The 13,515-nt window shown below is 45.5% G+C and overlaps 1 protein-coding gene across 1 annotated transcript in view; it reads left to right on the forward strand.

Moving 5' to 3' along the window:
- The first annotated feature begins 275 nt into the window (after nucleotides 1–275).
- IGSF22 (immunoglobulin superfamily member 22) overlaps nucleotides 276–13,515 on the forward strand; it is a 42,668-nt gene continuing 29,428 nt past the window's right edge. The window contains exons 1-9 of the mRNA XM_019551009.1: nucleotides 276–378; nucleotides 1,691–1,822; nucleotides 2,385–2,521; nucleotides 4,586–4,685; nucleotides 6,882–6,921; nucleotides 7,388–7,565; nucleotides 8,551–8,664; nucleotides 10,268–10,430; nucleotides 11,909–12,181. Coding sequence (XP_019406554.1) covers nucleotides 276–378; nucleotides 1,691–1,822; nucleotides 2,385–2,521; nucleotides 4,586–4,685; nucleotides 6,882–6,921; nucleotides 7,388–7,565; nucleotides 8,551–8,664; nucleotides 10,268–10,430; nucleotides 11,909–12,181 — 1,240 coding nt within the window. The remainder of the gene's footprint in view (nucleotides 379–1,690; nucleotides 1,823–2,384; nucleotides 2,522–4,585; nucleotides 4,686–6,881; nucleotides 6,922–7,387; nucleotides 7,566–8,550; nucleotides 8,665–10,267; nucleotides 10,431–11,908; nucleotides 12,182–13,515) is intronic.

Genomic DNA, 13,515 nt, shown 5'->3' on the forward strand with positions numbered 1-13,515 from the left:
TAATTAAAAAATCCTGCCTTCTCATGCTGAAAGTGGCCCTTTGTGATCTTCCACTAAAGCAGACACACAACTTTCCACACCCATAGGACATTATCTACATACTTCTTTGTTCACCAACTACAGTAACATAACTGGTCTCTGAATGAGGGGCGGGGACTGCACTGCCTCACTTTTGAGCATGTGAGATGGACATCGATATTTGATCCTGAATTCCATTCTCCTCACCCACGCAGCTCAGAAGCATACAGGGACCTGCAGAAATCAAGGCTTTCACCATGGCAACGCAAGTTATGCACATGGAAAGCACAATGCAGCTGCATTCCTCCATTGAAGTCTCCAGTTCCCAAACACATGTGTCTCAATCCAAGGTTGTCGAAGGCAAGTATTGTTGTAGTCTTTGAAAACTGAGATGGCCTAAAAAAAATGTTATCATGGCTTTCAGATCATAAGTCTGACTAACATCAAGAGTCATCATTCCTTTTAATGCTGGCATTGCTGACTGCATCGGATGGTGTGGTCCTGGCTATATTCCGCTGGCCAAAACACAGGAGACAAAAGGGTAAAACCAAAATAAATTCAGGGCAACTTTGGTTACAGAGCCTTCTGAATGGCACTGTTGATAAGCAATGTTTACGTCTAAGGTGCTTACATGGCTTCTGTTTCCATAGTATGTGAGCACCTCACAATCTAGGTATAATGTATTTCTGCTCTGTAAAAAAAAAGGACAGTGCTATTCCTTCTGTTTACACATGAGCAACTGAAGGAGAGAGAGGTTAAGTGCCTTCACTGAGGTCATGCCACATGTCTAGTGAAGCAAGGAGTTCAATCTAGGCCTCATAGGCCATGTGTAGATGAAGCGAGGGGCATATGTGCACAACACTTTAAAGCAGGTTAAATGCTGTTGCACCGCTTTGATGGTGTTAGTGTTTGCACACGTCAGCAGCGTATTGCACAGTAATTCCAGCTGCTGTACCAGATTCGGCAGCATAATACACCTTAAATGACTTGGGTGCAGCAAACTAAAACTCCTCCAAGGAGCTTTGGTTTGCTGCCCTACAGCTGTGGAGCGAAGCACCAAGCTCTGTGCAGCTCAGGGGCTCTGCAGCAAGCCCATGCAGGCAGCCTGGCAGCAGCCCGGGAAAGCAGGCTCCACCCAAGAAAAAAAAAAGCATTGAGCCTGATCTTTTCTTTTTCCCTGCCCCCTGGAGCCTGCCTGCCTGCCTGAGCTGCACGGGGACCTGGTGTCCTCTGCAGCTGATGGCCCAAGCTGGGTACTTGTGTGTGGGTGCCACATGTGGGGGGGCCACCACTGCCACAAAGGGAAGCACCAGCCACCTCCCCACAGCCCAAGGACCACTCTGGCTGCCGGCAGTTTACCCTCCCCTCCCCACCAGAGAGGTAGATAAGTGCATGGGTGTGTAGACAACACGGGGGTTTACTTGGCCCTAAATTGAAGTGGTGTTTTTAAAAACCCACTTCTTCCATTTAGGGCCCCTGTTTCATCTGCACATGCTCTTAAGTTCTAGGCTAGTACCTTAATCATTACAAAACCCTTCCTCCCCACAGCTTTTAGATAACATAGTCAATTTGCAATATCGTTATATACATTGGAGACACCTACTCTCACAGTTTAGCCCTTTGAAAGCCATGTTACTATCCCATCTGACTTACATACTTTTTCTTCTAACAGAGGAAGTTGTTTCTAGGAAGTCTTCTGCCACTGTGGAGTCCTTCAGCATGATGACACGCTCCTTTGAGATCCCTCCAGGAGAGAGTTTCCCAGAATTTGTGGAGAAACCTCGACCATTGAGTGCCCCTGAAGGTAAGCAATACCTAGTTCCACTGAAAGTTACCTTATTATGAGGTCACCAAAGATACTATGTGCTCAAAACCAAACACTGACATGGTCACACTAAATCTATACACATAGCATATGTGCAAATCCAGCAATTACTAAACAGGTCACTACATGCAGATGGTTAACTGCATTTACAAATATATGCAGGTGCACGCTCTCATTTTAACTATGTAAATATCAACTATTTGCTTTTGGGATAGTGCCTTGTATGCACTGAAGTCAATAGGAAAATTCCCATTGATCTGAATGGCTAATGCAGAATTTAAACAGAAAGAAAGACCTTTAAAGTCTTTATCATTCTTCTTTGTAAGAATTACAAAAAAAGAGAACAATATCTTATGTTTCTAGGTGAGCCACTTCACTATAGCCAATGAAGTTATGGTAGAGCTTAACCTGACCCTTGTATAATGGAAAAGAAGCCCTACATTTTAAATGACTTCAGATAAATTAAATGTGTGTAAAGAAATCACGTAAAAATACATGTCCCTAACTAATTCATCCTCTAATGTTTCTCCTCCAACTTTAGGAGATAAAGCAGTATTTCGAGCTAAAGTAAAAGGTAACCCTACCCCAAAGGTAACATGGAAAAGAGAAAGTGGGATACCAATAAAAGAAGGATCAAAAATGTTTTTTGACAGCATCAATAAGGAATATGTGCTAAAGGTAATATAGTTTGCCATTTCTTCCTAATTTTGGTTCATAACAATTATCTCTATTATTATAAGAATGCCACAGTATTCTTCAGCATTGGTCTGAAAATACTAGCTTGTATGAGTCTTATCATATGTAGGACTGTTTTCATGGAATACTGTGGTACTCTTACATTTGGCTGTTTTTTGCTGTATAGCAGAGGTTTTCAACCTTTTTTAATAAGCAGCTGGACACGGAGCAGGGAGGAGTGGGGGGTGGCACACAGCTAGATGCAGAGCAGGGGGTGGTGGCAGCTGCCGCATGCAACCTCCATGGCCCTTGCTCCCCCGCCCGCACCCCCCCACACACACACATACTCTGGCCCTGCTCCTGGGAGGTAGCGGCATGAAGTGGTGAGTGGCAGCGTTCTGCCCCTACCCGCCTACACGTACCCACTAGAGCCTTCCCAAGTACCCCCAGGGGTACACATACCCCTGGTTGACAACCCCTGCTGTATAGGAAATAATACACAGCCTTGTACTGAGCACAAGGCTTTGCTAGACCCTTTGGCTAAGTACATTCAGGGGCAGCAGGGTTAGGGGGAAGTTAAGTTGGGTTCAAGGTAGCCAGGCCACCTGATGTAATTCCGTTCATTCCAGGTGCAGACCGTTTGCTCAGATCTGGTGTCAGTGATCAGAAATCAGCTTAAGCCCATAACTGTACAGAAGTTCCATGCACACAGACCAGTCCAAAATGGCCAAACCCAGTTTAAGATAGACTTGGATCCATGTACACTCAAACTTGAGCAATCTAGGTTAGACCCATGCATGGAACTTCTGTACAATTCCCTGTACAGCCCTGCACTTTTCACCCCCACCCCCACACCTGGCACCAAGCTATTTTTAGCCCCCCATCCCCTTGCTGCTGGAGCCAAGAAAGTAAGTCCTGGTGGGGGGAGGGTGGGAAGGATAAGGGGTAGGTTTGCCGGGTGGGGGATGGTGGCTGGGAGCTAAAAATAGCTCCTGGTCCCCCCAGAGGTCCCTGCAGACAATGTGAGTCCCTTTGATCCCACCAAATCCTCCATGAATCATGCCTGTACCCCCCAACCCACCCCATCCTCCCTGCAAGCCCCTTCCATCCCCCAGTGGGCTCCTGATCTTTCCCAGCCTATTTGCCCCCCCATCCCTCCGACCTCCCTGCTAACCCACCCACCCATCAGATGGCCATTTTGAACCTGATCTAACCTCCCCCTAACATCCCCAAATGTCTTAACTTAGCCATACCATGGACTAACACAATGGGCTCCTATGCACAACATTAACAGATACAATGTTGATGATGATGGTGTTTGAGCAACATATAGATCTCATTTTGGTCCTATTTCATTCTTTGGGTCATGTTCACAGAAACAAAAGCTCTGCCCATACCCCATTTTTTCTTGCCTCAGTTGTGTCCTCTCCGCTTGATCACTGACCCATTCCTAATTCACATCTTCTTTCAGACAGCCTTTCATGTTCACCACAGTCTGCAGGCTAGTGCATGCCAAACTCCCTCCTCTTTCTCCTCTGCAGAGCTCTCTCATGAAAAGCTATCTGTTCCATGGACCTGGCACTTTCTTTGTTTAGTGCCTTCCCTGAAACATATGCGTTTTGGGGGGTAGGGAGTTTTGGTCACCTGTCATTGAAGAGAGGGCCAGCTAAAAAAACAGACCTGAAAGGAAAGACAAGTTGTGTTTTTGTGTGTGTGTTTGTGTGTGTGTGTGTGTGTGTGTGTGTGTGTGTCCTGTTTAAGGTCAAAAGTCTCTAAATCTAAGACCTTATCTGAAGTTGAGCAAACTCTGTGGGAATACTCCCACTGACTTCAGTAGGCTTTGGATCAAGCCCCTGATGTCACTGCCCTTAATCATTTGACTAGTGCTTATGAATTTCTGCCCTGAGGCCTAAGAGATGGCTTATGAACCCATGAAAAATTAGTATTTAAAACAGAAAAAACCATAATGGAATTCATGAGTCTACTATAATACATTTGAGCCACTGACACTGGGAGAATTTGGAGCTTCTGTTGGCCTCATTGTCCATGTGTTTCTGCTGCTTCCAGTTGGAGAGCCTTGGCTCAGATGATGCAGATAACTACAAGTGCGTCGTTTCCAACACCCATGCTGATGCCATCTATACTGTGTCCCTAATTGTGACTGAAAGTAAGTACTAGAGGTCCATCCTGATTATCATAATAACTAAGCTAATTATTAATGTACAGTTAGACTTGGAAAGATCCAGTTAGCTCTCTTTGGGCACTGACAGACATGCAGGTCCCCCACTCTGTCATGGTGCCTCACAGAATGCACCACGAGTTTGAGCGAACCCCCCAACCCAACAGATATTCATCTGTTCAGTTGGGAGAGGGGAGAGGGAGATTGAGCTCTACTTCGGAGTCAATCCAGCAGAGGAGCCTGACTACAGCCTCTCTCACCTAGCCCCAACCCCGCTCCAAGCTCCAGTGCTATCTTCAGGAAGGAAGGAGGGAGATGAGAGGGCGAGGGAGCTGCAGGCTCTGGTTTGCCTGGCCTGAGCGGGAAGAGGAGGTGACTGGGGGGGGGTCACAAGGTGTGGGAGGCTCCAATCCACCCTCCCCACCTCTAGTTCAGGCTGGGCAAACCCCAACCCACAGCTCTATCTCCCTCCCTTCTCAACCCTCCCTTCCTACAGACAGTACCAGGGGCAGGGCTGGGAAGCATCAGCCAAGCCCCAATTGCATGAGGGATTGACAGCAGTTCCCTAAGGTGCTTTGCTTTGGGTCACCTTCAGCTGACCCCTCATTAAATAAGGGTTAATTTGTCACACAACTGGCTACTTTTAAAGCTCCCTGCAGCCACGCACATGTGTCACAGCACAGCTATAGAGTGCTTTCTGGGGACCAGTTGTGCAACAAATGTCACTTCTGCCAGTGCCCTTTATTAGCCACATGAGCATGATGCTATGCCCTTTAGCTCTATGGAGAAGCAGAGTATATTAGCCTGAGCTGAGCAATTCACTGGGGAACAATATTGCTTCCAGTTGCAAAACTAGCACATGCAGGATTCATTTGGGTGCTTCTACACAGTGCAAGGAGCTCAGATGGTAGGGTGACTGGTGCTGACCACATCATTTCCTTCTCAAGCTGAGGTTAAAGAGAGCTTTGTCTCTACTGCCTCAATGGGCCTCAAAGGCCTGTAAATGAGACACCTCTACCTTTACCTATACAGAATAGCTTTGCACCATGTAGACACAAGTATGCCTGCCAATGTGCCCCCATCTACCTTGGGGTATCTGCCTGGCTCTGAATTGTGCTGTGTAGACATACTCCCAGTAAATAGCATTGATGCTTCCTCCCAAGAGCAGTTCCGCCAGCAAAGGGGGGAAAAACACCCTGATATACTTAAGCAAAGTGTGAAGATTGTATGTATTGTGATTCACCAGTAAAGCAGCTGCATGGCCATTTTGATAACTATCCTCCTATCTGATCTCCATCTGCCCTCATTACTTATACCAGGGCTGTCTAACTGGTGGCCTGCAAGAGGTTAATGTGTGGCCCTCAAGCTCTTACCCGGCAACTGCCCCCCTTATCTCTCTGGCTGCTGGTGCAACTAGGGTCTCTAGGCTCTTTCCTACTATCAGCTCTCACTTCCTGCTCCCTCTCCAGAGAGTGGGGCGGCACAGCCCATGAAGCCAAAGGAGCCCATAGCATGGTGCAGCAATGTAGAAGGAGTTGCCCATGTGTGTGGTGCAGGGGAGAGGTGTGCAGCCCAGTGGCCTGTGACTTGTACTAGTACAGTCTCTGCTGGCATGACTCACGTGGTATGTGGCCCCCTGGCCACTTAGAAGTTGGATGGCCCAGACCTATATTAGCCAAGCTCTTTTACAATCTTGTATTTATTCCCCAAATAACCCTGCAAGTTAAGGTTGTGCTTTCTTCCCTCCCCCCACTACACATGGAGAACAGAGGTGCAGGGACACTGAGGCTCAAACTCTCCAAGGTATTTACATGCCCAATTCCCACTGATTATGTTCCCCCAGTTGTCTCCCAGGAAAACAGAGGCAAAGAGACCAATCATTACAGTTGGAGAACAGTTAAATCAATGGCAATTAAGCATCCATATTTTATCACTGCTGTATGGCACGGACTTTGGACAGGGATGAAGTCTCCCTGCATAGCTTCTTCATGACTGAAACCTCCTCCCAACATAAGAAAAACACTTACTTGAATCCCACTGTATCTGTGACCTGCAGCAGGATTTTTCTTTTAATGTACAGATGATATCAAAGCCATTGCTTTTCAACCTGGTATTGTTTAATGTTGCTATTGATCTACATGAATCCAGTCATTTGTTAGAAGATTTTTAAAATTATTTTTTCAGGTCAAGAAAAGCTGGATTTCAAAAAAATGCTGAAAAAAAGGTAAGGGGGTTTAATTCTAGGCTGTCTCCTCTTTCTCAGGAGTGAATAGTAAGGGGTGCTAGGCCATTTCTAAACAGGTATGCGTCACAGCAAAAACACACTTCAAGCACAAGCAATGCAGAGATTTGCTTGGGGCTCCTAGTTTTGGAGCGGACGCTATAAGCCATAGGTCAGTTTGTTCTTTTTCTCAGACATCAGCACTAAAGGTGAATGGAATTTCCTTGGCAGATCCTCAGACGGCAGGGATAGTGCCCAGGAGTCCTCTGATCCCTCTTTCCAGCAGTAGAACGTGTGAGGGAGACTGCACTGCCTAACAACCCATCTTCACTTCCTACCAGCTAGAGAGTCCTACTTATTTAGATTCATCCCAATGGAAACTCTGGCTTTAAAATTTCCTCTAGCAGGGCCCCAGAGGTAAGAGAAGCTTTCATTTAAATACACTGTAAATAACATGCTCTGTGCGCAGGGGGCCTCCACCTCCAAAGAAGGCAGTGAAGAAAGTGGTTGATGAAAAAGAAATGCTGGAGATCCTCTCCAAGGTGCCAAAAAAGGACTTTGAGAAAGTTTGTATGGAATATGGCTTCACTGATTTCCGTGGACTTCTCAAAAAGCTAAAAGAAATGAAGAAAAAAGTGGAGGTTGAGGTTAGTGATACCATCAGCTTTAAAAACACATTGCACATCCATTTCTATTTCTGTTTCTATAATGAACAACACTCCTACACATGAAGATGCCCTTCAGTTGTAGCATCACTGAATGCCTTACAGAATCAGCTACAAACTAAGAAGAAAAGGACTGCAGTACAGATGGGTCTAAAAGAAAAGCCAGATTAAAAAAATGAGATTAGCTGGGGAAGAGAGTTTCAAAATCCTGAACTGAAGGCACACCTGGAATTTTTAGCTGGTTCTTTTGGCTTGAATTTTCAAAGGGTTACAAAGGAATTAAGGGCCAGCTCCTAAAAGATATTTAGGAGCCTAACATGCAGTCCAACAACCCCACCTAAATACCCTTTGGGTCCAGTCCTAGAACCTAAAATTCACTGATATTCAGTGAAATGAATGTTTCTTCACACATCTGAAAAGAAAAAAGAACTTTGCAAGAAGAATCCTCACTGTATCAGAATTCCCCACTTCTTCAGCCAACAACACCAGGCTGATTTTACTTACTGAAGTGTTGATATCATTTGCCTGGAGGTTTTAACCTAGAGCAATTATGCTAGGCTCCCATACTGGGAAATAGTCCCTTTCCCAAAGACGTTATAATTCAAATAGACAAGATAAACAAAGGATATATGAATTTTACAGACAGAAAACTAACTCTGGCCAAGATCACACAATCTAGAGTCAGGACAGGAATTGAACACACATCTCCTGAGTCTGGTGCCTGAACCACAAGATCATCATTCCTTTTCTTCATGCAAAAAGAACAGTGGCAAAAGGTCAGAAGAGCACATAGGACATGGGGAAGGACATTGCTTTTGAGTATCACCAAAATCCAAGAGCAAATGGGAAACAAAAGGAATAGCAACAGAACAAAACAAAACAGAAAACTATTACTGACAGAAGCAAATTTTGAGTGAAGTTTGAATTGTGGCACAAGGTATAGATTTCTGCTTTATTCTTCATACAGGCTGTCAAAATTCTGAAACCTCTTGAGGACGTTGCAGCTAAAGTAGACTCCACAGCTATATTCGACGCCATTCTGGAACTGAAGGACCCCAATACAAAGATGACATGGCTTAAGGTGGCTTTCTGTATTTCCTTTGGTTGACCAAAAATGGCAGACGCAGAAAGATTCAGTTTATCAGTGCAACATAACTGAGGAAAACTCCAGTTGCACTTTCCCTTTTGGTTAGGCAAGGCTGCTTGGGTAGCCCTGCTTAATACATTAGCTTGTCTGACAGGGTCTATGGGAGGGATGTGCTACTGGTAAAACTTCTTCCTTTAGCCTCGGGAAAAGACAGTAGTTTGCTATTTTATCTGTTTAACTTCACAAATCCCTTCTTCTGCCATCTTGAACAGGTGATACTCCCTTTCTTTTACTCACAGTCTTGCTAGGTCAAAACATGAAGTTCTTGCAGACAGCTTAAAACCACAGTGAAGTCCATGCCCAAGTGAGGACTGAACAAAAACAAAAGGGTATCTCCTGGTATCCTCTCTCACATTGAACTATACTTTCTTTTGCAAGTTATTGTGGTAATCTCAGTGAGACTATTCACAAAATAAGGTACCACATTTACTGCAGTTGACTAATTAGCTCTGCAGTAAACTTTTCAATGTCTACACATGCAGGGCAATTAGGCTGCAGTAAACTAATTAACTCCACAGTAGGATAGTACTTGTATTTAAAGTAATTGTAAATACAGGTACTATCCTGTGGTGGAGTTTTTTGCTCTGCTGTAGTGCATGTGTAAATGCTGCTGCGGCTGGCTAAGGCATGAGGGTGCTTCAGTGTTGGCATTCCCTGATGGCTAGCCCCACACTGGAGCACACTTGTGCCCCAGCCAGCCTCTCTACAGCATATTGAGCCATGTGGGGAGCAGCCCCAGGCTGGCAGGCTGACCCCCAGGACTTTCTGCCAGCCGGGACTGCTCTGACCTGGCTCAATGTGCTGCTGTCTTGGGTGCACATTCAAACAGTGAACCCAGAAGCAATAAACTCCAGAGTTTATTTCTTCACATTGATTGCATGTGTAGAAGCACCTGATAAGAACAGCGGGATATGACCTAACTTACTTGCTTTTGACCAGAACAGCCCCTAACCAGAGGAAGCTCTCGGTCTATCAGGCAAGTGTGTATTTTGGAGCCAGTCTCCTTATTTACCTATGAGGCAGCCTGCTGTCTGTCACAGCGATTACTTCCTGTAATGCTATGCTGTGTGCTTTCTAATTGACCTTTTCAGACTCTGAAAGGCTGACCTGCCTGTGCAAAGCATTACTGCTGACAACGGATCATTGATTTCCATCTAGATGGGGTACATATAGGACCTCTATCCATGTGCTCCAGGGTAGAGGTGGGGGGCACTTTAATTAGAGTGGCTCTGAGAGCCACTCTAATTAAAGCGCCCACAGCATCACATGTATTCAACGTACCTGTGTTTCAAAATGGCAGTGGGGGTGCTTTAACTAAAGCTTATCAAGTGCTCCAGCAGACTTGATTAATTAGCACACGTCAAAGCAGAAATCTATTACATGTATAGGTGCCAGTAGATTGGAGGCAAAATCCCAGGGTTTGCCATGCAATCACATTGCTGGCTAGCAAAGTCCATTAAACTCAACCTTGTGTTGATTCACATACAACTGGGTGACCTCTAGAAAGATACCCAGCTTTCAGTGTTCTTTTTTTCAGGATGATGAGCCTCTGCGTACTCAGTACTCTCTAGGAAAATATGACATGAAACAAATGGGCACCAAGTATATGCTGTACATCACCAATGTGAATGAAAAGGACCTGGGCACCTATAAACTTAGTGTTGCAGACAAGATTCTCTCAGCAACACTGAAAGTGATAGGTAATTTTTATTTTTAACTGCACAGTGGCAGGGAAGCCATGACAAAATGGAACACTAAAAAAGATGGGGTCAAAATCGGTGTCAGACCATGACCTACCTTCTTTTTTTATAGTTCTTTGCAACATGTATGACTCACTGGTCTTTTTACCCTCAAACAAAAATCCAGCACTGTATGAGTCATGCTCTGATCCGCAATAACTGGAAAGTGCACATGATCAAAGGAAATACATTTCACAAGACAGCAAATTTCAGCATTGTATTTGAACCAGTTTAGCAGAAAAGAGATAAATGATGAAAAGTGCTATGGCAATAGCCTTGTGGTGGAAATGACCTGTGCTTCCACAATCCATTAGGAATGGAAGGGGATGTACATGCCCAGGGAAGATGAAGCACAGGGCTTTTCTCTATTGCACACACTCGCTGTTACAGGCCAAGTATGTGATTGCAGTTGCTGGAGGGAAATCATAGACATTTTAAATCCAAGAACAAAGTTGACCTAAATCAAGGGTGGGTATAAATTAGGCTGCCACCTTCTTTATCCACAATACTGCTTTTACTCCACTTGCCCTCCAGTTATTTCTGGAATAGCTGGCCCATCTCAAGGCCTCTCAGACTTACACTGAGCAGTACCCTCACTTTGTAACTTAATTTCAGTGGGACTGCTTGAGGTGTGAGGTCCTCCTAATGCTGCCCCTTCCTCTACATAATTAATCAAAATAAAATACTTGCCCCTTGTGACAAGCCCAAGTACCTAGTTTGGCACAAGGTGTCCAGTATGTTGACAACCACAGAGGGCATGTCTACCTGCCTGCGTGCCAGGCTTGGGAGTGCCACTGTGGAAGACACCCTGCCCTCTCACTCCCATTCTGCACAGGCCAACTCCCAAAAATGAGGCCAAGTGAGAAGATGGGTCATGTGTCATGAGCTTGATACAGAGATGGTATAGATCCAGGCTGATCCAGGCCCTGTTTTGTGACTGACACCAGGACAACCAACAGGGCTACCTTTTTACTGTTCAGCAGATGAACCAAATGAAACAAAATCTCCAGAGAGATTTCCAGATCTTGGTTGCACTTACCTGAAACCATTTCCCTTGTGGTGACTAGAATAAAGGGGAAGAAAAGAATAGGAGCAAGGCAGGAGAAATGGAGTGAGAACCACAGATGTGTGGACTGGTAATCAGCCTTGGAGGGAAGTTTACCTCACTTTTGAAGTACTGTGGACCTCAAGTAGTCCTAGTATGAGGTAGTGCATCTCTTTTTGAACTTAAAATGGGCTATACAAATTCATGCCCGTTGTCCTTACTTCTACATGTAAGAAAGAAATTCAAACGATGACTCCAGCAGAGTTAGGTTAATTGACTCCAGCTGAGGATCTGGCTCAAGGCCACTGAGGAAAATCCTAAAGTTGAGACTAGATTAAACTATGAGTATTCTTTACACCTGCACATTCATATTTGTCTTCTGTTATTTTAACAGATGAGCCCCTATCATTTCTGGCAGAACTGAAACCACTGAAAGTGACAGAAAGGCAGACAGCTGTGTTTGAAATCCGCTTATCCAAGAAAGTGCCCAATTTTACCTGGAAGTTCAATGGGAAGGAGCTGAAACGAGATGACAAATATGAGATCATTTCATCTGATGACGGGCTGACTCACACGCTAAAAATTAAGGATGTTCGGCCAAGTGACATTGGTGAGATCAGTGTCGAAGCTGGAGATCTGGTGCAGAAAGCTCCACTCATCATAGAGCGTAAGTAAGGCAGGAGAACTGTTAGAGAACCCCTCACGCTGAAAGTACCAGTATGTGTTTGAACTAAGGGACTGGCTGTATTAGGTAGAAGCAGCCATAGCCTCACAAAGCAGACCAGATGGTGGCGGGGCAAAGAGACCACCATTTCCCAAAATTCAGAAAAAGTTTCTCACTTCGGCTACTGGTGGTTCAGAAGGGACAATCCCTATCTATGAAACTCTGTCTACTTATCATTGTCAAGCAGGTCTGATTTAGCATACAGAAGGCATGTTTCAGTAGGTACCAAGGAGGCTGTTCAGATACTGGTGCAGTTTTTAAGGTGTGTACTGCAGGAAAAATGTCATCTACACTAACTGCAGCCCCCTTGGAAGTGAAGTCCCAAGTGAAGTCTGGAACTGTTCTCCTCCCTAGCATAGAATCATAGAGAAGCAGGGCCAGAAGGGACCTCCAGACGTCATCTAATCCAACCTCCTGCCTGAGGCAGGATCATCCCTGTCCAAACCCTCTTATAATCTAAACTCTACATAGGACTACCATCTACCCTGACACAACACAGACCTAACACCCTAACCTGACAGGTAAAGTAGGGAGATCACAGGAGCCAACATCCTGCTTCTATGAAACATTGTCAAGAGATCCCAAGCAGAGACCATGACCCCGCTACAGGAGAAGGCAAAACCCCTCACAGTCTGCACCAACCTGACCATGGGGGTAAAATTCCTTTCTAACTCCAAATATGGCATTCAGTCTCACCCTGAATGGAGAGCCAAGACCCCCTAGCCAGGAACATCTGGCTTTGGTCTAAGCAGGATCATTTGCCCCAGACTTGATGGTAGCAAACACCCAATGCCTCTGAGGAAGGCCTAAAAACACCGTGACATGTAGCACAAAGAGGAGCGGGATACAGACAACCCTGAATATACTGTTTCATAGTTTCATAGTTGGTAGGGTCAGAAGACACCCCAGCAGATCATCAAGTCCGACCCCTGCCATGGCAGGAAAGAGTACTGGGGTCAAACGACCCCGGCAAGGTGTACATCTAGCCTCCTCTTAAAGACCCCCAGGCTAGGAGCCAGCACCACTTCTCTTGGAAGTTAGTTCCAGATCCTAGCTGCCCTGACTGTGAAGTAGCACCTCCTGATGTCTAGCCTAAATCTACCCTCTGCCAGCTTGTGACCGTTATTCCTGATCACTCCTGGTAGTGCTCGGGGGAACAGGGACTCACTCCCCCAATGCCTGCTGGTCCCCTCTGACTAGTTTGTAACAGGCCACTAGATCCTCACTCAGCCTTCTCTTGTGGAGGCTGAACAGGTTCAGGTCCCGTAGCCTCTCCT

The sequence above is a fragment of the Crocodylus porosus genome, unplaced genomic scaffold (genome assembly GCF_001723895.1).
Source record: "Crocodylus porosus isolate Cpor-Errol unplaced genomic scaffold, CroPor_comp1, whole genome shotgun sequence".
Classification (NCBI taxonomy): Eukaryota; Metazoa; Chordata; order Crocodylia; family Crocodylidae; genus Crocodylus; species Crocodylus porosus.